At 39.2% G+C, this 27,391-nt stretch overlaps 1 protein-coding gene across 1 annotated transcript in view; it reads right to left on the bottom strand.

Moving 5' to 3' along the window:
- Nucleotides 1-25,160, bottom strand: part of LOC140951856 (intermembrane lipid transfer protein VPS13C-like) — a 139,190-nt gene extending 114,030 nt beyond the window's left edge. The window contains exons 1-32 of the mRNA XM_073401220.1: nucleotides 24,967-25,160; nucleotides 22,695-22,738; nucleotides 20,730-20,772; nucleotides 18,026-18,121; nucleotides 16,518-16,628; nucleotides 15,083-15,159; nucleotides 14,731-14,769; nucleotides 14,561-14,620; nucleotides 14,173-14,232; nucleotides 13,205-13,288; nucleotides 13,014-13,071; nucleotides 12,843-12,916; nucleotides 11,965-12,018; nucleotides 11,217-11,323; nucleotides 10,711-10,785; nucleotides 10,485-10,575; nucleotides 10,316-10,378; nucleotides 9,809-9,932; nucleotides 9,561-9,673; nucleotides 9,082-9,149; nucleotides 8,915-8,986; nucleotides 8,330-8,424; nucleotides 7,794-7,903; nucleotides 7,315-7,373; nucleotides 6,561-6,645; nucleotides 5,392-5,459; nucleotides 4,748-4,826; nucleotides 3,668-3,755; nucleotides 3,138-3,255; nucleotides 2,255-2,327; nucleotides 2,053-2,127; nucleotides 474-576 (exon numbers count right to left, since the gene is read on the bottom strand). Coding sequence (XP_073257321.1) covers nucleotides 474-576; nucleotides 2,053-2,127; nucleotides 2,255-2,327; nucleotides 3,138-3,255; nucleotides 3,668-3,755; nucleotides 4,748-4,826; nucleotides 5,392-5,459; nucleotides 6,561-6,645; nucleotides 7,315-7,373; nucleotides 7,794-7,903; nucleotides 8,330-8,424; nucleotides 8,915-8,986; nucleotides 9,082-9,149; nucleotides 9,561-9,673; nucleotides 9,809-9,932; nucleotides 10,316-10,378; nucleotides 10,485-10,575; nucleotides 10,711-10,785; nucleotides 11,217-11,323; nucleotides 11,965-12,018; nucleotides 12,843-12,916; nucleotides 13,014-13,071; nucleotides 13,205-13,288; nucleotides 14,173-14,232; nucleotides 14,561-14,620; nucleotides 14,731-14,769; nucleotides 15,083-15,159; nucleotides 16,518-16,628; nucleotides 18,026-18,121; nucleotides 20,730-20,772; nucleotides 22,695-22,738; nucleotides 24,967-25,063 — 2,563 coding nt within the window. The 5' untranslated portion in view covers nucleotides 25,064-25,160. The remainder of the gene's footprint in view (nucleotides 1-473; nucleotides 577-2,052; nucleotides 2,128-2,254; nucleotides 2,328-3,137; nucleotides 3,256-3,667; nucleotides 3,756-4,747; nucleotides 4,827-5,391; nucleotides 5,460-6,560; nucleotides 6,646-7,314; nucleotides 7,374-7,793; nucleotides 7,904-8,329; nucleotides 8,425-8,914; nucleotides 8,987-9,081; nucleotides 9,150-9,560; nucleotides 9,674-9,808; nucleotides 9,933-10,315; nucleotides 10,379-10,484; nucleotides 10,576-10,710; nucleotides 10,786-11,216; nucleotides 11,324-11,964; nucleotides 12,019-12,842; nucleotides 12,917-13,013; nucleotides 13,072-13,204; nucleotides 13,289-14,172; nucleotides 14,233-14,560; nucleotides 14,621-14,730; nucleotides 14,770-15,082; nucleotides 15,160-16,517; nucleotides 16,629-18,025; nucleotides 18,122-20,729; nucleotides 20,773-22,694; nucleotides 22,739-24,966) is intronic.
- Nucleotides 25,161-27,391: the final 2,231 nt, after the last annotated feature.

Genomic DNA, 27,391 nt, shown 5'->3' with positions numbered 1-27,391 from the left:
ATCCTAGAAAATCTATCCGACGGGTTAAACTGCTTCTAAATAGCAAATGACCTTATCTTAATGAGATTCCTCCGTATTTCATTCATGAGATAAAAACAAACGACTATAACGTAATAGTCATTAATGTATTTGCTGCCCTCCTGAATGAGATCCCTGCCCAAAAAAGAGGTTAATTCAGTGCGCCCTATACTACTGAGAAGTCAGAGTATGTCAGATTAACTAGATGCAATTTGTTCAGTTTCACATAGTTTTGTGAGACTTATATTTGAACATTTTAAATTTCCCCGTCTAATATCAATGCTTTGTAAAACAGAGTGGTCATGAGAATTAAGGACATGATCACACGATGAATTTGCTTGATATTTTATCAACTTCTCCCCACTACTTCTGTAGGAAATGAATAGGGAAAACAAATGAGAATTCCAATTTTGATCTTACAGTTTTATAACCGACCCTCGACCCTATCTACTTACCTTCAACACTGTGTAATCTTGCAGCTAATGCATGATCTACAACAGCTTGCAGATCACTGGCCTCTTCCAAAGAAAGTGTTGACGAACTACGCCTCCATTCCCGCTGGTGAAAATTATAAGTTTGTTAACTTGAATTACAAACTTCAAGCAGCGTTAGGTTACGCCCCACAAAAGCATTGACATGCCTTTCGTCGAAGATCAATAACATATATAACTGTTTTTGTATTATTTACAGTGATATTTTAACGATTCTGCTTTGCATAGACTATATTTCTTGGGTGGAGTTTCTTATCCAGTTTAGCAGCCTTTGCCAAAATTAGCTGCAGTTACACACACCATGGTAAAGGCATTTTCCACGTTAACCAAACCGTGTTTAATTTTAACGTGGGTTTAGTTTACCGCGGTAACATGTGGTTACACGCGAATGAATTCCAAGGGTAATTTAGCCGCTTTACGGCTCCATTCGCTTTATTGCGGTAATAACCGCCGTCGATCATGGCAGTATTTCATGTTATGTTGAAAATTTATGTATAATTTAGCTGAAATTTCAACTGGTAAATTAGTCCGGAAAATTTAGTGCAGACGTAAGTACATTTGGTCTCAGATTTCATTTTATAGTTCCGCTGCATCACACGGTTCGTTACAAGCCAGGAATAGAAAATATTTTCTGGAAATATCGCTCCTCAATCTAGCCTAACAAACCACTTCAAACTTTGCCTTACAATTTCCCTTTAACTTTCATCTTAACGAGAAATCTGCCATGCCAACATCGATCTTTCTCGGAACAGCGCGAAAGAAACTCGTTAAAATAGGCAATTTTTCGCGGCTTCATGTTGGTGTCAAATGGAGAACCCTGGTCGCGTCTCTTGCCTTGCGGATCGGAAAACCCAACCTATTTACCACGTTAAATGTCATGGGCGGTATCGCTCGACTTTTGGATGTAACCATGGATACTTCTCAAGGTAAATTTATCTCGGAAAGCTCTGATCACACGCACCACGCCAAATTCCCCGCGATAAAAAGGGTTACTTACCACGGTAAGAGTCCCGTGTAACCGTACCTATTAAGGTTTCAAGTCTTAACACTACAGTGACCACAATGACAAACTACAAGGAAGCTGGCTGTACCCTGGTGTGTGCAAATTGTACGTACATAAATACCCACGTTCGTGGTTAGGGCAAGGGTTAGGCTAATACACAAAGATCACAAATGTGGCATTGGAGCTGCTTACAATACATTGCTAACTGTATATCTTACTGACGAAATGAGACAAATGCACTGGGAACACTTAAGTTAAGTTCACATGGCACCAGACGACTTTTCGACTTGTTGAAAGTTCCTGCGTTCAGGTGTTCTGTTCACACGAAACGACCAGTCAACCGTACGACGCCTAGCCGTTCAAAGTTCCGTGTGAACCAAGTGTTCGGTCAAATTTTTAAGCCGGTCGAATTCTTCTGATGCCGTGTGAACGTAACCTTCGATGCTAAAGTTTTTCACATCTTATATCTTTGTCTATTCTAATGAATATTCTTAAGGTTTTAGGAAGCTCCAAATGTACTAATAATTACATTGGGTTTACCTTGGAAGCAACCTCAAGCTGCTTTTCTTCAAGCGAAGAAGGTCTTTGAACGCCAACGGGAAAGTGGTCTACAAACTAAGATACAAAGTACCATTAATAAATGATTCACGGCTTCGTGAAGGATGCCAATAAATCTGGTCAGTTACGGTCCAGCTTTAAGAGAAGAATGGGTGCACAAATCACCAAGCTCGTTCGTTCATACCTGCATCAGCATTTTGACTTTCTCGTCGGATAATTTGAGGTGAAGCGAGGGAAGAACAGATGACACTTTAAACCTTGGACACAAAAAAATAGAGAAACACTCGCACGTACGAGACATGCTAAATAATATTTCTACCTTGTCTATTATAACACCTGTGAACAGGGGTCGACGTCTGGGGTAGAAAAAATCATGAATATTGTGATCACCAACAAAGTTAAACACTTCTTCCGACGTTCCGTAGATTATACTGGAGTACTTTGTAAACTGGAACCCATCTCTACCACGTATGTCACTAAGCTATTCGAGGCACATGTGTTTTTATGTCTTTCTTATCTCAGTAATGCTTATGATTGTGCTCACAGATTACTAACAGGAGCTGGTGGAGAAGACCAATAATGTTATACAACGAAACCCAAACATACAGATGACAATCAATTATTGGACGACGGTGGGGGAATACATCTTAATTTGCCAGTTTGACGACGCTGAAGACAGGGAAAATCAACTGATATGAGAGACACTGGCAAATCACGATATTTTGAAAACCGAGTTCAAATAACTGTTTGATTATGAAATCATTGTGCTTGTTGTGTTTCGCATTCCTTTATTCATGGTTGTAGCAAATTTATGTCACCGTTGTTCAAACAAGTTGTTAATTTATACCAATAATGTTGAAGTAATAAGAGAATCCATCTGCAAAGAATAAACGTCAATCGTTTTCAAAACATGAAGAATGAACTGCCAAATAGTAAGAAAATCAATAGAAAAAAAAACCGTTTCTCTATAGCGAATGAGTAGACCATTGTCAGTTATAAACAAATGACGTAATGGTTTCTAGGCCAATCAGACCGTTGCAAAAAACTGAATGATAATAGTTACTCACTCTGGTAGCTCTGCATTTTCAAATGTTATACTCTTCTGGATCTGAACTGATAAAGCTGTTGATGGCAGCATGTGATGAGGTGAAGATGAAACAGCCATGGATGACTTCCAATTGACACCTTCAATTCATAATTAGAAAAGTTGGTAAGAACGCTGGAAGGCTTTGAAATGAGTAAATTTGTTTCTACTTCGAACAGAAGAGAAGTGTTAGGCCCGGTTAAGACTCCGAACTTTTCATGAGCCAAACCGAATACATTGAATTAAGTAGATGAAAAGTTCGGCGCCTGAATCAAAGCCTTTCCAAAGTCGATCCCAAGTCGAAATTGCCGGCCGGGCCAGGCGGGAAGAACGGCTGAGCCGTTCCAAATTGAAACAGGCGTTCCCAATTGATTCAGACGCCAAACTTTTCATGTACTCAATTCAAAGTATTAGATTCGGTTCATGAAAAGTTGGGCGTCTGAACCGGGCCTAATCTTTTTTATCCGACAATGATTCACACTGCTTAAAACTGCAACATCAACTATGGCCTACCCTTGCCGAAGATCATGACTTGAACATCATCTAAAGTCACCTCGAACTTGTCATAAAACATTTCTTCTAACTCATGATCGGATGCTTTCTGAAAAGAGACGAGAAAAAAAAAAACAAGGGGAAATAAATAAGACCTCCATCTTCACACTGTATTGACTGTCAAAAACATCAAAAACAGTTTCCCCGCAACAATCTTCTCAAGTAAGGGGAGAACAATGAAGAAAAAGCACAGCGCGTTTCACATAACCCAGGAAAGGCTGTCCCAGTAGCCCAGATGTCAGAACAAAAAAGAACGCTGAGCAAAAATTAGGGAATTATATAGGCTCAAATACAATCGAGGACTTTTTCACGTCATAGTATATCAAATAAGTGGAGGAATACATTTTTCTTACATACGCCATTTCGAGGTTGCGCGTAAGACTAGTCGGTGTTGGTTGTTGGGCACTACACTATAGTACTACGGTCCTATAGACCAATTCGATCAAGTCAATGAGTTGACTGTAAACCTGAACCAGTCGTCCACTTAATACAGGGTGTCCGCGTAATATGAGTCCGCCTGACGAAGGTTTCACTTTACTTTCTCTCTTATCCTAGCCATCCGTAGTGAGAATCAGGTCTTTACAGTCTTAGGTACCGTCGGTTGCATTTAAGCGTGTACACGTGAGGAAAAAAACATGTTCTAACTGGGTGCAAACATGACATATTTTGCCGCCAAACATTCGAAGTTTGAAGTATTTGCAGAATTTTTAGACGTTAAGAATAATCTCTGGAGGCAAGTGTGGTGTTTCTGAGCGAGAAATATGTCAGAAAGTTGAGAAAAATGAAAAATCAGCGGAACGCGCTCATCAAAAAACATATAAACAACTTACCTTTGGCGCGACAGTTTGCTTTTACGGCTTTCAAACTTCAAATGTTTGGTGGAAAAACACGTCATGTGAGGCACCCTATTAGAACATGTCTTTTGGTCTCGTGTCCACGCTTAGATGCAGCTGCACCATTATTTTTTGAGTGAAACGATATTTCGTAATTTATGAATTCACTGTACAATCACATTACTTAGTATCAAGTCAAAAGACTTACTCTAACACTTGTGTCTCGTAATGCCAAATTGCTGACCACTGTCAAGTGTCCCAAGTCGACAGCTAAAACACTCCCAACCCTGCAAATGCGCAAGTCAAAAATATAACATTAAAAATTTTTAATACTTATAAAAATCTCTTACAATAAACAAACGTCACTAACTGAAAGTAATACCACAGAGGTTTTAAATAGATAGTCTCCAAGGTCGACCACACAATAAAATTTCGTCCACAGACTTGAACAAGAATGGAACAACATTTCTTCTCGATTGTTGCCTAAAAAATATGGAGTGCGGTTTTTCACTGGCTGAGGAGGAAATAAAGCGAAAAACGAAGTTTTCCTTACACACGGCTGGTAGTATAGGCTCAAGAGTGCAGGGGGTGTTCAGATCACATGGTGGTTCAAAGTTCAGTTTGTTTCGGTGACCTGCCTCGCCCACGGCGCATCTGTTTTTTGGGTTGTTTTAGCATTCGAAGTAAGGGCATATTTCAGGTTTTGATTGTATTTCCTGTTAGCTCTTTTTGTACCTTGATATTTGTGCCTGTGGTGTTGACAAGCGGTCACTCGGCTGCATGGTGGGCTCATGCATGGTGTTATAGACACTAACAGTTTATAAGAACAAATAAGTCACTACCAGTATTCACCTTTCTAAAGTTCCATATTCAGGAATAACCAAAAAAGGGGATCTGACATCCACATCAAAGTAAGTGACCTACCAAGAGCATGAACCTTTCATTAGTTAAATAAATTGAATGATTCGTTTAGCAGGAATTCAGTTGATAAACTTGGAAATCTACATGCATCACCAAGTTAACAAATAAGAGAGCAACAATTTGATTCATAGACACAACCTCTTTCAACAGAGAAGTAGCGATAACATAAACAGATATTGTTATATTTTGTTTGAGTCAACATTTGAGACGTCAATTACTGTCCAATGAGATTAGAAGGGATTTTCCCTAATCACATTGAAAACACAGTGGGCAATTTGACAAATAATTTCCTACGAAATGTTATGGAAATGTAAATCGTAAGGACGCAGAGAGGCCAACGCGACTGCAACTTGTCCCCGTTGGTAGCATGAACAGCTAAAAGAATTACTATTCTTTTCCGAATAGACCCGGATCCATCACAAATTTATGTACAGGAGTAAGTCACTGTTTATACAATTGGGTGAAGAGGAGAGCAATTTAGAGGGTAAATGTCGAAGGCTTTAAATCCACTATATTTCTCATTTCATTTAAAAAATTCTTCAAGCGCCATTAAGTTATCATCGACAAGTATCAAACTGCACTGCGGGAGAGGAGACAGGCAATCAATGGCTGAATGGAGCCGCCGTATCCTTTATTAATTTAATTTCAGTCAGTGTAGGTTGTGTCACTTGTGTGCGCACGCGTTATTTAAATATGCGCGCGCTCTCTTTTATTATTTAATTGACATGTGTATTTAGTTCGTTTTTGAACGCATTACATTTTCTTTGGGTTGTTTTCCTACTTATATGCCTTGTCAGTAACCGTGTTCACATTGTGGGTGGCTCCTCCTAAAATGTTCTACAATACGTGTAGGATTCAATGGAGCCGAAACCAATTGTAGAATTGCACACACTTTAGGCATCCTACTGATGAACAGTTACGACTTTTAGATATTTCGAGCAACAACAATTGGCCTTCTGTCCTCTTTGAATTATCTACTGAACAACATGGCAATAGCTTTAACCCACTCCCCGGTAAAAAGCCACGACCCACATTATGTTATGTAAAAATCTATAAACTTAGGCCAGGTTTGCAGGCAGGAACTAGAACATAATTCAGACCTGATGTTGGGTGATAGCATACTCTAAACCTGCTCTCGTCCACATTTGCAGTTCCTGGAGCTTCTTAGCTGCGGCCACCTCAAGCCTGGAATTTAACAAGCATTAATAGACCAATTTCGATATATTAAAATTCATACTTGGCTGCGAGGCTTGGGGGAATAAAGCAAAAGAAATCATCTTGAGGCTCAGTAATGAATAATACATTTCCTTTGTTTTATTTCCCCAAGCCTCGGAGCCAAGTATGAATTTTGATAGATCGAAAATGGTCTATTATGTAACAGTTTCCAAACATCAATTGGATGAAAGTAGTTCAAAGTAATAGAAACCATGTTTACAACATCAATGTTTTACTATGCAATTTCCCTACACCATTGCCATAAACCATTATAACTTTTCCTTGCATTAAGCAGGCTGTGATAAGGGCAAACTCTGATTTTCTCACACTCGCTTTTCCAAAGTCAAAGATAAGGTCCATTCCGAAATGTTACAGCTGGCAGAGTTGCCCTTACCACACCAATTACAGCTCTATTATAGACTTAAAAAGTCATACCCTAATACACCTGCAACACAGAATCTTGACAAATCTTTAATGCTCCCGGTCATCTTAACCGGTTAATGATTTCTCTTTTAGACCAACCCTTTCTCTGTCTTCTATTCCCTATCCCATACTAACATACAAAACCCTTTCCCTTCATAGAAGCATATACATAGGCTGCAACGTTAGCATGGTAAAAATAAAACAGCGTTCACGTACTCTTGAAGTTTGGAGTTTTCTGGCATGCTGAAAAATGCAACGAATTTATCAATGGTGCCCTGTTAGGAAAGAAAAAAAATAATAAATTACAATTTCAAATACACTTCCTGACGGTAAGCCATTGTGCGTGGTAGTGAGCAAGTGACTGACCAAGTAGCCTAGTCCCTCTTTGCCAACAGCGGGGTACAAGTTTGACCGATCTGAGAACGTCTGGGGAGTCGGTTTGTAACAACGTACTTCACTTACAAGGTGACACGGTGCTTTGAGCATGCTTTAATAAGTCTACGAAGAGAGAATGTTCTTACTTCCCAACTGACGTAATGTGAATTGTGTCATGTACTGTGTAAAACTGAGTAAGCATGCGTAGCACGTTCGTATTCGCGACTGTCTTTTTACATCACCACATCCCACAAGTGTTAATGCAAGACAAACGGTCAAAACTGGTGTGCCAGAATAAAACTGCATTTACTCAAACTTACAGAGTCGTAGGTCGCCTCGACAGGTTCCACTTTCAAGCTAACTGCATAGTCTGCTCTCAGCTTCAAAGGCTTTGTTTCAAATGTAAACTGCACCAAAGGAGTTCCCCGTGCTAATTTCAATCAGACAAAGCTTACTTAGACAACGTAAGTGAATTGAAGACGATCTCATATCATTTTATTCAATTATACCCACCAACAATAGCCCCTCTCAAAAATATTCTGAGAGGAGAACTGTTTTGCACAAAACATTCAACGTTTGTTTCTTAACAAAATAAAGATATCGTCTTCTGTGTGGACGCATTTGATCGTTCTTTTGTATGGACGCATACAATTCGATTAAGGTTGTACATAAAAATAACCATCAAAGGACAAGACGACCGACTACACAGGAAATCTAAGTGTTACAATCGAGCAAGTCACACTAATCTAGACCTAAGGGTTTCACTTTTTCGTGGTTCTTTCTCGTTAATAAGCAACGTCTTTCTAAGCACCACCCCCAAATATCGCAAATTCTCAACGTACAGTTTACCACTTACTGAAGTTAGAGTTCTTGGATGAAACAAGACATGTCCTATTTCCATTGTCATTGAAGGAGCCAAGCATCTTGAAACTGTTAATCTTGCTTTCAAATCTTCAAATAAAAACATTGGAGTATACTGTAAATCATGTCATCGGATTTTCATTCGTCATTTAACCCTTTAACCCCTAAAGAGTGGTAATCATTCAGTTTCTTCTTATAGTACCACTACCCCACGAAACATAAAGGTTGTGAAAAGAAAAAAATGATCAACAAATGTAAAATGTTTTGATTGTTAAACAAATTCTCTTCATTAGTACCATAAAAATTATATAGAGAACATTCGGACGAATCTGGATGCTTTTTTAGTGTTTATAGGGTTAACGGTAGGAGAAGGTTGAAATCACTTCTTCTAATTAAGTGTCGGCAATCTCGAACCCTGTTATTTCAAAGAGAAGCTGCTTCGCTACAGCCAATGCGTGGCCATGAAACAAACGCTGACGCGAAAGGTGTAGCGAGAGGCAGTCACAACGAGGTGATTTAAACCCTAAAATGACCACACCGTGACAGAAAAATAATTTATTAACATATTTCTTTTGCTTACCGAAAAGCTGACTGAGCTGGTCTGTACTGCAAACATGCCTCAAATCCTTCTGTATAAACTTGTGCAATTTCACTACAACAATCCCAACAATGTTAAACTACTTTATCTCATAAGGATAGAACTAATGCACAGATAAAAGATGAACAGAAGGAAGTTTCACAACCCACCTGTTTGTCGTGTCACGAAGTATAACCGTGCAACTATCAAGGTTGAAAGTTATTCTTGATTTGATGAACTGTGGTAAATGGAAAGAGACTTGACATTAAAAACAATAACACACGAAGACCTCAGACCGTGGCAACTCTAATTCCGTATTTTAGTAAAACAAGCATTAGGCAGTGTCTCTCCCTGGAAATACGTTTGCGTCCCTCACATTCTTCTTGCATTTTGGATTAAGCTGCCTTTAGGAATTTATAGTCAAGGTATCCTCGAGAATGTTGTAGGTAAATGAATTTTTGCGCCAAACCTAATCCAAGCTTTAGTGGTGAAAAGTGATTACAATCACAATCACTGAATCAACAACGAGGCACAGACTGCCGTTTCAATGTGGTAACTTTTTTCCGCTTGTTTGTGTCTTCGACAGAGAGAACTTATCATTTAACGGTCACGCAACAACGAAAAATCGAATAACCATGCAGGTCCTTACCTCAGTGGGATATTTTACTCGGACACTTTCATTATAGTCAATAGCTTTGTACAACTTCTCCTTCTCCTCTGAGGGAAGGGCAGAAACAGACAAATTTGACCAGATTTCCTGATCTATAAAAAGGAAATATGTACATTGTCAAGTTAAGCATCTAAATGTCTATCCCGAATATATCGAAATTCTCTGCATTTGACGCTCTCTAAACTATATAATAAATAAATTTATGTACTGAATAACGGTCAACAAACCTTCGTCTGTAACGCCCTCGTAATCAGTTGAAACAGTGTTGCTTGCAGAACCAAAACCAAACCACGACCACCAACTACCAGATTTTTTTTTTTTACTTGGGTCAAACCTCTCGCTAGGAGGAACCTGAGTAACATAAGAACACAAGTACCTTACAACTACACCAGCAGTGACAAAATCTAGCTTAGCTTTTGGTGTTTAGGGGTTTGATTTTTCTCTACGTTCACCAATGACTGTATGTTTCGCTGTTATACCCTTTGGCTTGTGCAATCCTCCAATTAACTTTTAAAGATTCTGACCTGACCTTTTAAGTCAAACCCAATCGTGAAGCTGCCAACTCTTTACCATAGTAAGGTGATGGCAGCTATTCAAAAACGAAAAAATATACCGTTTGACAGCATTGTCAAAGAACGGCCATTTCAGTGGTGGGTGTCTGTCAAACAGAGACTTGGTAAAGGGGGTCAAAGCAGTTGCTCAAAAATACCGAAAATAAAAAAAGGTAGACATACCTCAACTTCTGCATGCTTCCGTGCAATCAGAATACTAGGGATATCCATCTTATCCTCAAGTGACTAAACAAAGATAGAGTACAACTGTTACAAAAGCCAGTTTTAATTGAAACACCATCATCACAATGCTTCAGCATGAAAATGTCAAACTTTGAAAAGCGGACTATACCTGAATACTTGATAATACCGTTGGTCTTTCATCTTCATTCAAACCTTTCAACTTCCTCTCCCAAAGTTCCTTGTAGAGGTTGTAACGCATCCTAAAAAAATAAAGAAATTGCTATTTTCATCCAAGTTAATTTGCGCTAATGTAAAAATTTCAAAGTATACGATACAAGAACTGCACGGTTATGTCACAAAGTCGCCGTTTCCGCATAGAGGTAGTTATCATGTACCTGTGTTCCTTTATGTGGGCCCACGTCCAACTTCTAATTTTCTCCTCACAAATTGCAGTATATGCATATCTCCACCTGAATAAGTCAATTAAATTGGCAAATTTTTTATGTCAATGACAAGCGAACATTTTTATTTGATTATTTAGTTAGAAAACTGTTTACTGCTACTTTCTTTGCCGAGTGACGATTTAGCGTCAATCTCCTCTATTTCTCTCTGAGATGTACTTCAGTTTGAGATGTACTTTTTAGCATCTTAAGTTAATACTGTTTATCCATGCTGATAAACTTTACATTTGTCCTATGCTAGCAACAATATAGAAGAGAAAACAAAGCGTTTGACTCTTACATTAAAACGACAACTCATGCGGTGTAATTCTTACCAAATAAACGATCACAACCGACAGCTCCTTCTTACAATACTTTCTTCTACACTTAAGGTTTCATATTTATTTTGTAATTGCAAGTTGTAGTTGCAAGAACGTGACGACATTAGTGGAAGTGTTTACCAGGCAGCCGGGTCCTCCTTCACTGGTAACGCTGGCTGATATTTTAGGTACATTTGGTTAACAGTCATGAGCTCAAATGACTCAATCATGTCCATCAGATTGTGAAACTAAAACAAATGAATAAGTAAAACAAAAATCAGATGGAATTGCTTGAGCTTACTTGGTTTACATTTTGTACTCAAATTGAAAACAATTTATAAATAAAAAAAATACTGGATATCTAGCTCATTACTAATGAAGTACAAGTGTATACACTGGCTGGGACTCTTGGAATGAAACAGGAAATTGCTCCCATAAATAAAAGGCTCACCTTTTCACTGATATCCATAAACAGCATTGCTTAGATAAATCCTCATAATTCCACGTTTTCGTTCACATTGGAATAAGGAGAATGACATTTAATCCAATTGATCCGAACACGAGTGACTGGTATATGCAGGCGTGGCGTTATGCTTAAAAGGCCGTTTTGCCCATCAGGAAGAGTTCTGATTTTCTCATACTATTTGGGTTCCACAACATTGCGAGTACTTTTCAACTACTATGTACAAAGAAATATGAACGTGACTCTTGTTTTGGTGGTATTTGAAGGCAATTTTAAAGCTTTAAATATCGTATTGACAAGTCATCATGGTCTCGGGGGCTAAATTTTATGATGTGCACAGTATTTAACAGTGTTATTGCACAAAGTCGCAGAGCAATCAAACTGCAGTAATATTCAAGATCCTCATCACAATTCTATTACACAAACCTGGTTTTGAGAGAACACTAAAGATAACTCTTGCTGCAAAACTTCTATCAGCAACTGCAGAAGCAAACAATAAGAAACCAGAAAAAAAGGTAAGTGCCTTTTGTTCAGTAAATTCATGAAAATTAAACTTTCCTTTTAGTTGCTACTACTGAGTTGTCGACCTTTGTACTGTTAATGATTGCTTCTAGAAGTTACTGTTATAAGGGTCAAATGCCATATAATTTTCAGAGATTTTGTTTCATGCCAGAAGCTAAACTTGAGTGCGGTCGTTTGACATGTAAGGTTCTCTCGCACAAAACAGTTCTTTCTTAAGTGTAAATAAATCGAATGATTTTGTATGTGTTTATCGAAGAAAGAATTGAGCCTTATTTTGCTTTCTATGCGAACTAAGATCATCTCTGTCAACCACTTTCGCACCACGAAACGTCATTAGAGGACTCTAATTTCAAACGTTTCGCGGAGGACCATGCACCAGATCCCATAGAAGCTTGGCCTTCGGCATTCATGTTCGCACCAATGGAGCTGACGTCCCCTTGATTCACCTATGACTCCGCTACTTCAAAAAGTTCCTGAAAATCCTGAATTATTCACACAGAAGACGCTGTTAACGAAACTAGGATAGGCAATGATTCATGCATGAGCGATAAGTAAACACTAAAATTCAAAACAGTTAGGGATTTGAACAAGTCTGGCCAAAGCTGCATTTTGTAAACAATCTCACTTTATGCACTTTATTTGAGTGTCAATGTATTTAGCACGAAAACACTAATTTAGGACACTAGTACTACCGTGTTAAATACATTGACACTCAAATAAAGTGCGTTAAGTGAGTCACTCTAGTTTACAATAATGAAAGTATACACAAATGTGGATATTACCTTTGGTGTATCACGAATTATTTCTGATGACTGGTCAACAATGACGTGACATTCTGCAGACAAGGGCTTCAGCACTATCAGTAAAACCATTAGCACATTTTTTAGTTTGGAAATCATAATTATTTATGATTTTATCGAGATCTACTCCTACAATTCATAATTCATACATACTGAATTCGTAGTTGGAGGGAACGCTTGTTTTACTTGAAATACCGTGACTCAATAAATCCTAAAATAAATAAAATAAATAAAGCTTTATTACAATGCATTAACCATTTGCAAGTGTCCAGCAGCTTCCAGCGTAACCAATCTACCAAAACCTAACATCGAAATAAAGAGATAAGAGGAAAAATAACTCTCACCTTCCATGAACTCTTTTTTCCAAAAAACATATCTGAATTCTGATTGGTGTTCCAGTAGACAGAAAGGCAATCGAGACTTACGATCTTTAGATTGAGAAACACAAAAGAACCGTTAACATATAACGTTAAGCCTTTAAACAGATCCTTTTAGAAAACCAATGACAAAAGAGTAGATAAATATTTTATCGTACAGTTGTTCCTAACGCTTGCTTGTTAATTAATAGTTTAATGACTTAACAAGATAGGGGGAGGGCAACTATTTGAAATATCCATTATTAATTGGTCTTACTTGCATTGACAAATGGTTTCCATCACCTTGGTGCTCAAATTAGGGAGCTTAAGCAACGACGACGGCGACGGCAACGAGAAAGTCAAAAAAGCAACAGGTTCAGATTGGCAAAACAACAACTCTGCACGTGCATCACGCCTTTTGTACATTATTTTGCCGTCACTGCACGACGACGACGTGGAACTCCCTAATTTCACGTTTTATGGAGGACGTGAACACAAGACAACGATTTTCTTTTTCTTTTTGTGAACTTAGATACACTCCTTTAAAATTCAACTCCCGAAAAATCGCCAACTTTTGACAAATTAAAAGAATTGGAATAAGAACGATGAAGTTGGAAGCAGCGCGAATTCACTTTTTGAGGGACGTTTTCGCTGCCGTCGCCGACGTCGTTACTTAAGCTCCCTATTAAAACAACTGAGACGGAAACATTTTGAAAGAGGAGGCCGGCTTTTTGACAACCTACAGATTTGGGATTTAGGGTGGGTTCCAAACTTTGGTTCAGAAAGGACTGTTGAACTTTTTTGTGGCAAATTAACCCCCAGACCCTCCCCTGGATAGGCCACTGATTAGTTAGGCTCATAACTTACTTCTTCTTTTTAAAACTTAAAACTCCCTTTTATGCGGCGTAGTTGTCCTTACACAAACTTAACGTGTACGTTAGGCGTTCAACACTCACCTTATACACTGTTTTGATAGATGAATCCACAACGCATTCCTGCCACAATTCATTTGTAGTCTGAAAAGATAAGTCACTCATTATCAGCTATAAAACAATGAAACAGCTTTGGAGACTTTAAAGTTACACATGGGAGTCTCCCAGGGGGGGAGTCACTAGGCGTATACTCGAAGGAGACTCAACTTGATAAACAGAAGAGGACTACAAAATGTACAACCGAACTGACTGACCAGCGGAACTTCACTACTTCACAACGTGCGTTATCAAATGAAAAGCGATTGATCAATATAAGATTCTTAGACTCTGCTGGGCACTTACCCTTTTTCTTACCCAACATTTTGCCCTAAGTGAGAATTTAGTATTATATACTAGTCCAACCTTAACTCACCTCAGCTGACAGATTGTCAAGAGTAAACCCAACAGCAAATGGAGCATTTGGAGATGTGACCTGCAAGCCAAGGAAAAGCATTGAGAAAGGTGCTCACTATGAAGAACGATTTCTGTTCATAACTGCTACCAACAGTGTTACCGCGATCAACGGGTTTTTCGTTAACGTACCTTATCCTCATAACGAAAATGAATGTTCTTCACTGATACCTGGAAAATAAAGTGAAATAATTGGTCACAAGGACTAATTAAACTGACGACAATCAATTTCTCCCTACCCAAGAAACAACGACTAGAACATCTTTCTATTTTATTCTCTGGGTTATCTTTCAAGATAATTCATAGTCATCCATGTGAATTTTGATAACCAGTGACCAGTTTGCATTTGTTGTGTTTTGGCAATTTTGACAAGAAACCCATGTAAAAAAGTGTCTATACAATTTTATAAACGCTATGGGATATTGTATTAATTTGTTTTGGTACACGAAATTTGTTTACGCTGTTATAAATTAAAGAGAGTTACCTTTAGATTCTTTACAATCTGCGCCACAAATTTGTCAACAAAAGAATCTGAGCCATCTTCATCATCCACTGGCTTTTCTAAATCGAGACAATGGATAGACATTACATTTCAATCCAAACAACACGCTGTAGCCTCAATTCGTATACACTGAGCAAACCAGTTTTAAATACATTTCAGATTTCCTGGCTCTCAACGGAACATTTCATCTCATAAAATCACAGCCGCAAAAGATCATGTTTTAAGGTTCAGGTTTGCAAGTTTCTCTCCAAAACAAAACAAAGCTTTCAATGCATTTTTTCAACAGCCGTCTTTGAGGAGAATCTTTGTTTCTCTGGCCATTCGGATTATACAATGCTCCACGTACGTTTCATTGAGTTGGCGCTGGAAAGAACCCTTCCAGACACAATTAATTTAATACCATTTAGAGTTTCTGGTAAGAAATGGGATTGCGTACTATAAGAATTGAAGTTCGATGCTTCCTTGAAGTTACAAAAGCCTAATCCTAGATAGGAAGAGACCGAGAGTCCAGGGGGAGGTAATAGGCTGATTTAGCAACAGAACGGGAACGTCATTTGTCGACGGGAAATGGCGCGGAAAGGACTAAACTCGACTTCAGGTCCCCGATTTGCCGCTCAGCCATTGGTCAACGTTCCCGTTCTGTTGCTAAATCAGCCTAATATGTCCAGCCAATATTCTGCTTCGGAGTAGTAGTTTTGCTTCACGTCAGTGCAAGTGGTTTAAAAGGGAGGTACGTAACGAAACTTCATAGCTTTGATTCCAACTCGTTCAATTTTGTCAAATTTTGGCGAATTTTTCAGGAGCTGAATACTAAAGGAATTAACCTGAGTTCCGAAAACGAAAAGAAACTCGTCTTCTTGTGATCGTGCCCTCCATGAAAAGTTAAATCAGGAAGTTTCACGACCTGACTTAGCCGTACAACAACAGTATAGAAACATACAAAAAAGCGTGATCTCGTCGTAGTAGTAGTAGCTTAAGCTCCCTTACACTGTATCCTTTTCGGATAAGGACAAAAAACCGTATGCTCGGTCTCAAATTTAAGCGGTCACTGATCTAACTCTAGATGGGTGTAAAAGAAAGACCTCGTTGGAGTTGTCAACCTTTCACGACACAGTGCTGTTTTATCTCCTGTCACCGCGTTGATTCACTGTAGCGAAATTAAACCACTATCTTTTTTAATAAATTCAAATGCCAATTGAACTCCACTAGGTAGAGGGCGAAATAACGCAAAAAGAGAAAACAGAATCATATTTAGTCGGATCAGGTAGCATTACCCACCTGTTAAGTAACAGGGGCCTGATGTGTATGGACTGTGCTTTAAGCAGGAAGGCGCTTCACTTTGTAAACGACAAATTAAAATCTGCCCTAAATGCTATAATTTATTTAAATATCATACAAATCCTCCTACACTACTAACCTTCAATACTGTCGGCTTCTGTTTGGTGAGCTCTCTGTTGAATCTGAGAAAGTCTTTTCCTCTTTGCCGCAATTTCAGACGCTGTTGCCCTCTCAGGGTCATATTTTCTCTCTAAATTGGATTGAAGAAATAACATTATTCATACAACTTAAACAGGTCACGACCCTTACTTAAGTGGCATAGGAAACGTTACGCTTAAAACTGAAATGTTTCCTGCACCTTCGTTTGACCAACATGCGCTTTAAAGAGGGGGTGAAAAGGGGTTATTGCGTGATACAGGATTAAGTGCTAATTTTTGTGAAAGGTGAAAATATGAAATTAAAATCCGTGAACTGTGAAAGTTTGCTTGTCGTGATGCGTGAACTTTAAAATAAAATCCGTGAACTGTGAAGGTTTGCTTTGTCGTGATGCGTGAACTTTAAAATCTTTTATCCGATATCCGTGATTTTCATCTAATTTTTTTCGTGAAAGTAGAGCCTCAACTGAAGACAAATTTTACAGTGAAACCAGTGGACCTTCAAATAAACTTTTCTAAAAGGTCTTAAAAGACTTAAAGGCCGGTTAATTAAACAGAGTTTAGCCAGTGTTCAACAAAAACGTGTTCTAAGACATTTTCAATTTTTTCAGCGCTTTTATCTAAACACGGGTTATCGAGAATTGCTTCATGGCAGCACAAGGTTAGACTAGAGAAACATTCATTTCCTTAAAATAACTCACTTAGAAAGAGATCTGGAGGCCCAATGATTTCTTAAACCGCGGTCTAGGTTGGGCTTCCTTTTATTAGGAGAGCAAGACCGTCAGACAAGGGGGGCCCGGTCTCCAAACAATATTTTTTCGGCCCTTCGGGTCTCAGTTTTCTACTATTAAAAGTCAATTAAGTGGTAACTCATCATTAACTTTGTAGACAGCGGCATTCTGAACAGGTCCAGACATGCACTGTTCTTTTACTTCGGAAATTTCCGTGAAACGTGAACACGGAATTTTAATCCCGTGATGCGTTATTTCTACTTTTTAATGTCCGTGATACGTGCGTAGCACCCCGCCTTTACCCCCTCTTTAAACATCGTATAACAGATATCTTGAATCTAATCAGACATGTCCACATTGTCAACTAGCAACCTCACGTGCAAATAGCTAAAAGAATAAGCAACATTTTGCTGCAGTGCAATGTTGAGAGCTCGAGGGAAAAATAAATGTTCACCAAGGTTCCCCAGACGGCGTCACAAGTGTTGAAATATTGCAGAATTCTTCACTAAGATCGTGACAAGATCTATAAATTTTTGTAGCACCTGCTACATATGGGCGCAATGTAACCAAAATATTACCTAACTGCAAAACAATATACGACTAGTTTCAGATAAAAACGTTTCCCGAGAAAGTGCACTATAATCATACAAGGCAACGGTTTTTAGAAAACTGGTAAAAGTTTGGATCTCTTTAACTGCTGCTCAGGTAGTGACTCCGGTTCTGTGAGATTAAAGCGCACTGTAATATCAGTATCAGCTCACCTCGAATAGGTCCTGCTATCAGGTAGACGTCATGAACCGTTATTTCATATGGTCCTGAATAAGGATTTGTCCATGGAATTGTTAAGCGTATTTTACCTGTAAACATATAGAGTGGTTTTCGTTTGAGTGTCGTAAAACCAAAACCAAAGTAATTACTCTGGCCAATCACATAGGACACAGACAATACATTGAACCAATCAAAACTCGAAGTAATTACATGTGGCTGACGCAAAGCGCGGGAAAATGCATGCGAGCGCGTCACAATTGGCTTTGGTTTTACTTCTGATTGGATGAAAAGGTGGCGCGAATCTTTTAAGCCAATCGCATCGTGTAGAAAGTGCAAAACCAATTACTTTTCGACACTCAAATGAAAACCGCTCTAAGATGTCATGAGATTAGAACAGTGAACCAATCACTACGATATCCAGAGTGGAAATTTGCCCCAAAAGACTCAACTCGAACTCAGCTAGGAGTGACTACAAATCTGCAATTCTTTTTCTTGACGTTATTAAAACTGTTAGATACTTGTATACGAGTTGAACCAAAGGTTGGGGGTACCTAAATGAATCAAGCCACAACGGAAAATTCCCGCTTTCATAATCTACAGTCAAACCTCTCGTAAGCGACCACTTCGGAAATTGGAAAAAGTGGTCGTAACTAGAGCTGGTCGCTTACAAGAATGGGCTCTAATAAGCGACGGCATTGTAAAACAATGAAGGGTTCGCCCCATATAAGGGAATTCGGATTCCGGAATCCGGGAAATTCCGGAATCCAAGAAAACTTTGCTTGTGGTTCCTGAATCCTTAGTCTGCTACACAGCCGTTTTAAGTGTCGTCACGCCACGCTCCTGGCAAGGAACGTTGCGTGACGACACTAAAAACGACTGTGACTAGACTAATGAATCTTGGGCTTTGGAATTCGGAATACAGCTAAAGGAATCTGGAATCCCACCATCGATTGGAATCCGGAAACAACGGCATAGAATATGTAGTTCCAGAAAATATCCATACCACCCCCTCCCCCCCCCCCCCCCACCTATGGAAGGCAACGGAAATTCAGGGGGGTTCTAAAAGGACGCAATTTCCGAGGGGGGTGGGGTGGCTTCTCGAGGTCTTTTTCCAGGGACTTCAAGTAACACTAGTTAGTTATCAAAAACTAACAGCCGCTCTGTTAAGCAAACTCTCAGTAAATTTTACTGATGACGATCTTTTAAAACAATAAATATTGTTTTCATCGATAATGCTTTATTAACGGTCGGCTAAATTTTATTTTTTCTTCACCTCTTACAACATAGATAGTTATCATCAGCTCATAAATAAACTTCTCGGATGTATAGCTGGATAATAAAGCTGATATATTTAAGCAATAGACCACACTTTCTGTGGGTTTACCAGTGTGATAACCCACGCGGGATGTTGGGAGAACACGAGAAGAGCTTGTAAACCACGAGCCGAAGGTGAGTGATTTACAAGCTTTTTGAGTGTTCTCCCCACATCCTAAGTGGGTTATCACGCGGTATACCCATAGAAAGTGTAGTCTATTGCTTTTACAAAATAACTTTAAGTTTTCTATGAGTTTACCGGCACAATAAACCATAGGTTTTTAACCAATCAGAACGCGCGTACTATCTTAGTTATTTTATAAATTGTGGTATTTACCGTAATGTGGTCGCGTTCTTAGCCAAGCCTGACATATGCATGTTTTTCCTGACTTGGTGTTTAGTTACAGATAGCATCATTTGTGTCGTGAAAGGTATCAACATTCATATTCCTCAGTAAATGGCCGTTAATTATACATTAACTAAGAAAGACCTTTCCATGGCAAAATTGAGATTATAAGACACTGTATTAACATGAACAAAAGGATTTTTTTCTCTCTTTATCGCAGAAACAATTAACTTTCGCATAATAGTATAGCGCAACAGCATTTTTCACGTAACTATCCACTTTATCTACTTTCTACTATCTACTTTCCAGGGGGGTGCCTAACCAAATTGGGAAAGTACGGAAATTTCCAGGGGCTGGGGGGGGGGGGGGGGGGTCTGATAAGCACCCGCTGAAATGGAATTTCCAGGGGGGTGGGGGGTCTAAAGCAATAGTGCCCTCCGTGGGGCGGAGGTATGGATATCTTTTGGAACTACATCCAGGATCCAAGACTGTCTTGGATTTCTTTCACTTAGGAGAGCTTCAGAAACTCATTAATAATCAAAGGAAAATCAAAAGAAATTTTATGCTTAATGAGTGTCTTTATATCTGATATAGACGAGGCTAAACTTTACGTCCAGTTTTTTTGGACCAAAATAAGCCCAAGATCTTTATCAAAGAACCATGAGGGCAGTGTGCAGTTTCATAAAAAAAGTTGATTTTTGTGAATAAGACTCTGAGTGGTCGCTTCAAGAGCCTAAAAACAAAGGAAAAGTCCAGTTGAGTAATCCCAAAAGTGGTCACAGTCGCTTAGGGGAGCGTTCGCTTACGAGAGGTTTTCATTACGAAGTTTAAGTCACAGTTCAAGCGGGGTTTCACAAAGGTGGTCGTAACTAGAGTTGGTCGCTTATGAGATCTTCGACTGTAGTAGGAAATAAGAAGAAAGAAGAAGAAATACAACTTTTCAAAAAAGAGAAGCACTTTATGTGACACTTTATGAGGGTGACAGCTAACGATTGTTACACTAATTCACCTATGCTCCTGTTTTATGAATAACTTACCAACATAGCCATGGGTGACCTCCACTGGAAGGTGTAACTCGTCCTTAGAAAAAAAAAACAGCATTCACCAAAATGAGTAAGACATCAAATACAGACGTTAACACTGCCGTCATCAGCCATTTGTGTCCCCAGGGGTGTCCTTCGGATTTCAAGTGACAGGGATGATCGAAGGATTTTTGGGGGTTTGAAATTTTCGATTTCGGGATTTTTGGGGGGAAGGAAAATTTCGGCAAGTATTTTTTGGGGGTAGCTTGATTTAAGTAGGGATTTTTTGGGGTATTCAAAACTAATGTTTCTATTTTTCGTGTTATATCATTTAATGCTTTAAGTATATTTCTATGGCTTGGAAATTCGGCATGGGATATTTGGGGGGTTAAATTTTAGTCCAGGCATTTTTTTGGGTTTTCATTTTTGCCCCATTTGATCATCGCTGTCACTTAAAACCCGGATGACTCCCCCTGGGGTTGTGTTGAATTCCCCCATGAGATAGTTTGCTCTTGGGGGACCAATTTTGATTCATTTTTCCGTATAACTTCATAGTACATGTAGCCAAATGAAAGAAGTGACATCAACCCTTGCCCTCACTCGCTTTGTTTACTTACAGAAGAACCCTGACATTGTCGCCACAACGCCAGGTGTATAAGAAGGTCCTAGTAACATTACAGTGGGAGAGTACTTTTATCATGTTCAGATTGACTGGCTCTGCTGACTGCACCCAGGTGATGAATAATGTTGTGAAAGGAGTGATGCACTCAGTAATGAACCAACATCCTCTCCACCAGAGGAGCAGTAATACAGACTCCTTTATCTTGTCTTTAATCAAGGCAGGAATCACCCACGTGATAATTATGAAAGATTTAAAGAACACAGACCATCCGTGGGGGAGAAACAAATGCGTGGCAAACGAACTCCAAAGGACATCTGCGGGGAGGCTACTAATGGCCATTCATGCTGACAAACTGGATCCTACCCGCAAATTAAGTGGCTGGATAATTACTATGCCTACCACGTAGAGTAACCTACTCACATCAATTTAAGACTTGATAAAAGATGACAGACTACAAGGTCACATAAAGTATGTTTTCTAGGAAATAAAATCAGTCAACTGACATCGGTAAGGAACACTTTTGCTTTCATAGTCCTACCTATTCCCTTCCCTTCCCCCCACCCAATTCAAGCAACAGAACAGAACACTTTTTGGGGAGAAGAGGTCAATTATTAGCCTCCATTGTCAGTTCCCACAGTGCAACAAACAAAGACACCAACTCAAGAGTTGGGTTGATAAAATACAGGGATTTGTATGGAGCTGTCAACCCGGCCAAGATTGACCACATTTCATTCCGCTTACTGGATGCAATCCCAGTGGGGGGCAGTCAAAATTGTTTTATACAGGGAGACTCCGCACCAAGGTCCAACCCCTTACCCGTTTACATACCACTTTTGACAGAAAAAAAGGTACCCCTTTCTCATACCTACTAACAGCAAGTCTTCTCTTGCATGATTATAGGCAGCATTTAATAAACTGAAATAATAATGCTGCAAGATGTGTTGTTTCAAAATATTTCAATCCAAGGCCTTTTAAATATTTAAGTGACAGATTTCCCTACCCTTTCATATACTTTAACTAGAGAAATCCCTATTCTTTTATGAACCTGAAACATGAAAAGGGTACTCTTTAGAGGCGGGCCAGGGGTGGGGAGCAGGGTGCAGTTGGATTAATGAAGGTTAAATGCTCAAACAGTGCTCCAACCAGGTCAGGCGAACAACAAATTTTAATTTGAACGTTTTGCATCCAATTTTGCTTGAAATTATCTCTCATTTCTAACAACAAAAATTTATATACATAATTGCAAATCACAATTAAGATTTACTGATCAAGAAGCGCAATCAAAAGACAGAACATACATCTCCCAGCGGACTGGACTCTGTCCACTTATTTAACACACTTTCTAAAATGCAACTTACCAATGCATCATCTCGCAGTTCAAGATCCGTAAGAACAACATTTCCTAGAAGAAAGAGCAAGATTATCTGACATTATCTCTAACAGTGTTCTCCCTAAGTTTTAGCTCAGCAGGTAAGAGACCACTCATGACTGGTAAGGCAAAAAATATGAGCCAGAGGCACACTTTCCTGGGGTGGGGGGGGTAGTGGAGTGAGGGACATGGCCCTGTCCTCATTAGGAGACTTAGTAGCTAAGTTGTCTGAAATGTCATTCCCTCATTTTAAGACCTATTTTATGCAAATTGACTGTTGTTATCTTTAGTAGACAATTTAAGACGTTTGATTCCAATAATTTTTCTGTGTCTTCAATGGCCTCTTCCCAAAAATGCATGGCCCATAAAAAGGAAAGCTGTGCATACTTTAACTAAGTACTTTTCCATTTACCGTATTTCCTGTATTGGCACCAAAAGGGGCCAATTATTTGAGGGTAGGCAATTATTCAAGGGAGGTAATAACTACCTCCCTTGAATAATTGCCTCCCTCAAATAATTGGCCCCTTTTACTGGGATAATAAGACAAAATATTGAAATAATCATCATTTCAATATTTTGTTTTATTAGCCCAGTAAATCGAAAAATAATCACATCAAGTAAACTGAAAATGGGCTTTTTAAGTGTTCCAAACTTGGTTCCTTGATTAATTTTCAAGGTTAATTTCTAAAATCAATGAAAACAATTCAATAAAAAAAACTTGAGTCAATTTTTAACTTGACAGGAGAGGATAAAACAAAGAGGAGATGGCCAAGGGCCTGGGGAAGACAATTATTTTAAATATTTCAATCAAAGGGGGGCAATTATTCAAGGGAGGTGATTAATCAAGGGATGGCTATTATTCAAGGAAATACAGTATTCATTCACTTCCCTGCAAGAATTGGATCTGATCACAACCTAGCCATAACACTGAAATAATATATAGAGATTTATCCAGGGCTAAAAGTGAAGCTCTCATTAATATCTCAAACAAAATATGAAATCGTGTAATGCTGAGTGGCAAGGGCAACAAAAAGGGCCCAAAAAAATTTTTAGGTCTAATTAGCAAAAAAACAACTTTGCACATGCAGCACACTTTTATTGTACATTTTGTTGCCATTATTTTGCATAACTACAACGCAAAACTTCCAGACACTTCCTTGTTACATGTTTTACGGAGGAAAAGTTGTATGTGGTCCTGTTCACTTTTTTCTCTGCTGCTCATTTTCACCTCAGTGTTCTCCCTGGCATTTCTCATTTTCTCACCACAGATATAAAATTTTCATGTTTTTCTTCCAACAAAATTGGTCTCCTTTGTTTTTTATCTGTCACTCTAGCTCTTTCTCTGTTATCCACGCCAATGTAGACATTAAAATTAAGTCGAAAGAAAGAATTGGCTTTGTTGTTGTTATTTTCTTATCTCTAAAAGTCCGGGTGGCTATGCAATTTAATGACGAAATGCAAGGGTACTTGAAAAGCAAAATTTCACCCCGACTTACATGATGGGGTTGACGTACGTACGAACAAGATCCGTGTATGTACGGATGATTTTGTCAGAACCAAAATTTCTTGGATGCATAGATAAACAAACTTTCTTATCCATGGTGCTCCGCTGCATGCGCTTCGCTTGCAAGAGAGCTCCACTAAAACCCAAAAATATCTTTGACTTGTATTAAGGCTTCATAACTCCTCGCAAAGCAACAAAATTAATATATCATTCAAAACTGACACAGGAAGCTCCGTATGCTCGGTTGGTCAGCAAAATTTGTTCAGTCACGCTAAGTCAACATAACTGACACAAGTGACAGTGTCACGCCATAAGAAGCAAATTGCTTGGTGACTGGAAAAACTCGGGAAAATATTACATAAAGCGCTCAATAAATAATAAAGAAACACTATGCAATCATAACTTAAAGCTTCAACAAAGACAAACCCTTGCGATCTTTTTTAAGGTTTAATACGTGCCTTCCTAACGTTGTCGGGACTAGCCCATTTATTTATTTAGTAGCGAAGCTTTCAACGAGAAGTGCATTGCGAAGGTATTTTCTCTAGCTTCGCGCTGGACGTGACTTTTTTGAGGTGGCAGTTGTCTCATCAAAAAAAGATTTTAAGCGGTTAGTCCTCTGTCATACTGGACATTACGTTGTGATTTTACGCCTGATTGAATTATATATAAATGTACACTAAGCTTTTCAGGATAGATAAGTGCTTACATTACTCGCCCAATCAGTTCTTTAGCAATATTTAACACAGCTGATGCTTACCTTGCAGAATCGCAAGTCGCAGATTCGAACTGTCCAAGTCCTTGATATATTTCCCTAGGACGTGATTTAGTAGTGACGCAGCAATAGATTCAAACATTGTTTTTTTTTGGAGGCCTACAGCCAACAAACTATAAGAAGATTTATATTTACAGAAGGGTTTCGAGATGATATCACTTCATACCATTGCCCTTCAGAATAAAGAATAAAGACCATGCTAATTAAGGATCCATGGTGCCCTATTAAAACCCAACTGAAAGCTGAACGGAATATTCCATTTTAGTATTAAGGCGTCGAACGTTTTCCGGGAATAAAAGTTTCGCACCCTAACGTCTTTCAAAGACAATTGCGGACGACTGGGTCGAGTTATTAAGTGTAATGAAAACGAGGTCGCAGCTGCAGGCACGTGCCCCGTGAGAACTTCAAGGGATTTGAGAAACCTGCCCGTTCAAATTACTTTCCTCCCAACCTGCTTTCCTTTTATTAAAATATAGTATAGTAATAAAGCAAAAACAATCGATCTGCGCTTTTGTATTAGCCTGCGAACCCAAATAAATTTCCTCTTCGCTTCTCATTCTCATCTCCACCAAAAGTAATAAAAGTAACTTGCCGGGTAGAGCCGACCCTGATACAAGTCTACATTCGCAGGCAAAAGGAGAGGGGGGTTAAAATTAACGTAATTTTCAAAAAGTTATGTTTGCATGCATTTAAAATCTGTGTCGTATTATACTTACATGCATTTTAAAAATAAACGCGGATCTGGATTTGACATCACATGCACAATGGTTTCTACAGCAAAGCCACAAAAGGCATTTCGTTATGAGGAATGATCTCCCGGGTATGTACACTTCAATGGCTGTTTATGTCCATTTTACCGTTTTATCAAATTCCCAAACAAATCCTTACAATTTTGGCTTCAAGGGCAAGGAGGCTGTAGTGTGCCTGGGTATCCTGTGCTGCAAGGAGGAACGTCCCAGGGGACAGAGGAAACGGTGTTTGTTATGAGCCATGGGACCAAGAGAACAGCCTGCGATATGATTCCACTGATCGCAGCTCTGTAATCTAAGGTTGCGCAGCCCTTCATATAGTCTTCATAGAGAAGCTTCATTTTTAAAATGTTAGAAAGATAGGGACTTGGAACGAGTCTGCACACGCCACTTCGCTAGCCTGTCTATGTACAATTCTCTTGTCTTTTTTTTCCGACGATAGGCCACTTCCGAGGTCGAAAACCACTCACTTTCAAATGAGGCCAAGCGCAGAAAACCTTTCTTGTGAAAACGAGTTTGCATGAGAATGAAAACTCATTTCCATATCGCAGGCTAAACACTTAACCTCGTTTTGATACAGAGGCCCGGGGAAACTCGGAAATGACCTATTCGATTTCCCACGTGGGCGAACGCGCCGAAAACGAAGGGGGACCGCGAAATAGAAGAAAGGACCATCTCTGTTTTCTTATTTCTCAAACCCGAGCCCCCTTGCCCTTGCGGTCAATAAATCTCCCGCGGTTTTTATTTTCATACGCTTGCTCGACGACCTCTAATAGAGAAAGTGGAGGGTCTGTGAACCGGTCTCCGGAGTTCTCTGGGTTGTTTAGGCTAGGGTCAGTCTTCAGCCTTGGGGTGTCTCGACATCTTGCTGCGCCCTCGGTGGGGAGTACCGCGGGCGCATCGAGACACCCAAGTCTGGAGGTGGAGCCTATGGATCGCCTTCCCCCAGAAAAAACATTTCTATATTCCAATTTCGATCAAGGAATCAAGCGTTATGTCTTGTCATTCCATGCAACCCTCGTAAATGGTAGCCTGAATTTCATACGATTGCTTCGAGTCGTTTTCTCCTCTCGAAGTAATCGTCTGAAATTCAGGCTACGTAAATGGGCCATTTGCACGATGACGTGTTATTACTACTAAGGGCCTGTTTACACGGAGGTGGGGGACCACAGGTAGGTGAGGTAAAATTTGGCGGGTCACCCCACCTATCATGTAAACGTGATCAAACTAAAATGAGAGGTAATGTGGACAGGCGGGATACCCCACCTTAGCGGGTTACCTCACCTACCTGGGGTCCCCCACCTCCATGTAACCAGGCTCTAAGACCAGAATTCACTTCGTTTTTCCTTTCATATTTTAATTTGGTAGTCCCAGTGCGGTTTAGATAACAAAAGCCTAAATTTGCACAAGAAAGCAATACTTTGAAGGATTCTGGTTGTAATAGCAAAATGACGCCATCGTGCAAATGGCCTATTAAATCGGTTGATTGTTAATAGGTCATTTTACAGTTATGGATGGAAGCGAGGCTGAGGGTGACCTTGTTTTGATACAAACCTTCTTTGCTTTGTTATGGAAATTGTTCTTAAAAAATACTGGTTAGCATAAGAATAATTTGATTTACATAATAAAGCGGTAAGGTTTGTATCAAAACAAGGTCACCT

This window comes from Porites lutea, chromosome 1 (assembly GCF_958299795.1).
Source record: "Porites lutea chromosome 1, jaPorLute2.1, whole genome shotgun sequence".
NCBI classification, from domain to species: Eukaryota; Metazoa; Cnidaria; class Anthozoa; order Scleractinia; family Poritidae; genus Porites; species Porites lutea.
This window is presented reverse-complemented; position numbering and strand designations above follow the sequence as displayed.